The 1,045-nt window shown below is 32.8% G+C and overlaps 1 protein-coding gene across 1 annotated transcript; it reads left to right on the top strand.

The window, feature by feature from the left end:
• Window positions 1-67: 67 nt before the first annotated feature.
• LOC107578748 (mitochondrial import inner membrane translocase subunit TIM14-like) lies at window positions 68-344 on the top strand (the record flags this gene model as incomplete). Its single annotated transcript, XM_016264673.1, has 2 exons — window positions 68-142; window positions 238-344. Coding segments are annotated over 2 exons (159 nt in total), but the record flags the coding sequence as incomplete, so codon positions are not given.
• Window positions 345-1,045: the final 701 nt, after the last annotated feature.

Raw genomic sequence — 1,045 nt, 5'->3', positions numbered from 1 at the left:
AGGAACATGATACATTTCACATCTGTTGATTAATTAAGCCTGATTGTTTTCTAATGGCCCATTTTGTACAGGTCGCTATGCAATGCAAGCCATGAAACATATGGAGCCGCAAGTGAAACACGCTCTGGAGGCATCCAGATCTGCAAGTTATATTCTTCTTATAATATAATCCATACTTTATCTTAATAAACTCATACAATTTCATTTTAACAAACGCAATTTACATGTGTGCGACAGGCATTTGGTAGCGGATACTACAGAGGTGGGTTTGAACCGAAGATGACCAGGAGAGAAGCTTCACTTATTCTTGGCGTCAGGTAGTCCATGTTTTCACAAATTATGTATTTGTCAATGAGAAAAATATCATGCTATACACTAAAACTACTCATTTTAAGTTTATATATAGCCTATATTTACACAAAATAATATACATATTTAATACATTATAATCACTGTTATCAGAGGATACATGTGTATCCCTAGTACTGCTTTCCACCCTGTTAATATGTACTTTGTCTCACACAAATTTCCACCGTTAGTCTGAATTTAAAGGAATGTCAGTAAAATTTCAGTGTTAGGTAGTGCAGTCAACGTCAAGATTAGATCAGCCGTTAACCCTGACATATCACAGAACTACAACTATTTATTTTATAACATCTTCATTTCCACCATGTTAGGTTCCATCCTGTTACACAACATTAAATATCTAAAATATATTACAGTGTGGTTGTGGGTTTTTTTCAACTCTGTTATTCCACATTTCATAATTTATATCTAAAATCTGCTTAATCTTTACATTTCCACCATGTTAGGTTCCATCCTGTTACACAACATTAAAATATATAACAGTGCGGTTGTTTTTAACGACAGTAATTGTAATCAGGGAATAAAGTAGAAATCTTGAGTATTCAACTCTGTTATGTCACATTTCATTATTTCCAAAAAGCATTTACATTTCTACCATGTTATGTTCCATCCTGTTACACAATAGTGTATATTATGATGTAGTTCATTTTAAGTCATTTATTTGTATTCAAGGAACATG

This window comes from Sinocyclocheilus grahami, unplaced genomic scaffold (assembly GCF_001515645.1).
Source record: "Sinocyclocheilus grahami isolate Dianchi unplaced genomic scaffold, SAMN03320097.WGS_v1.1 scaffold11773.1, whole genome shotgun sequence".
Classification (NCBI taxonomy): domain Eukaryota; kingdom Metazoa; phylum Chordata; class Actinopteri; order Cypriniformes; family Cyprinidae; genus Sinocyclocheilus; species Sinocyclocheilus grahami.
This window is presented reverse-complemented; position numbering and strand designations above follow the sequence as displayed.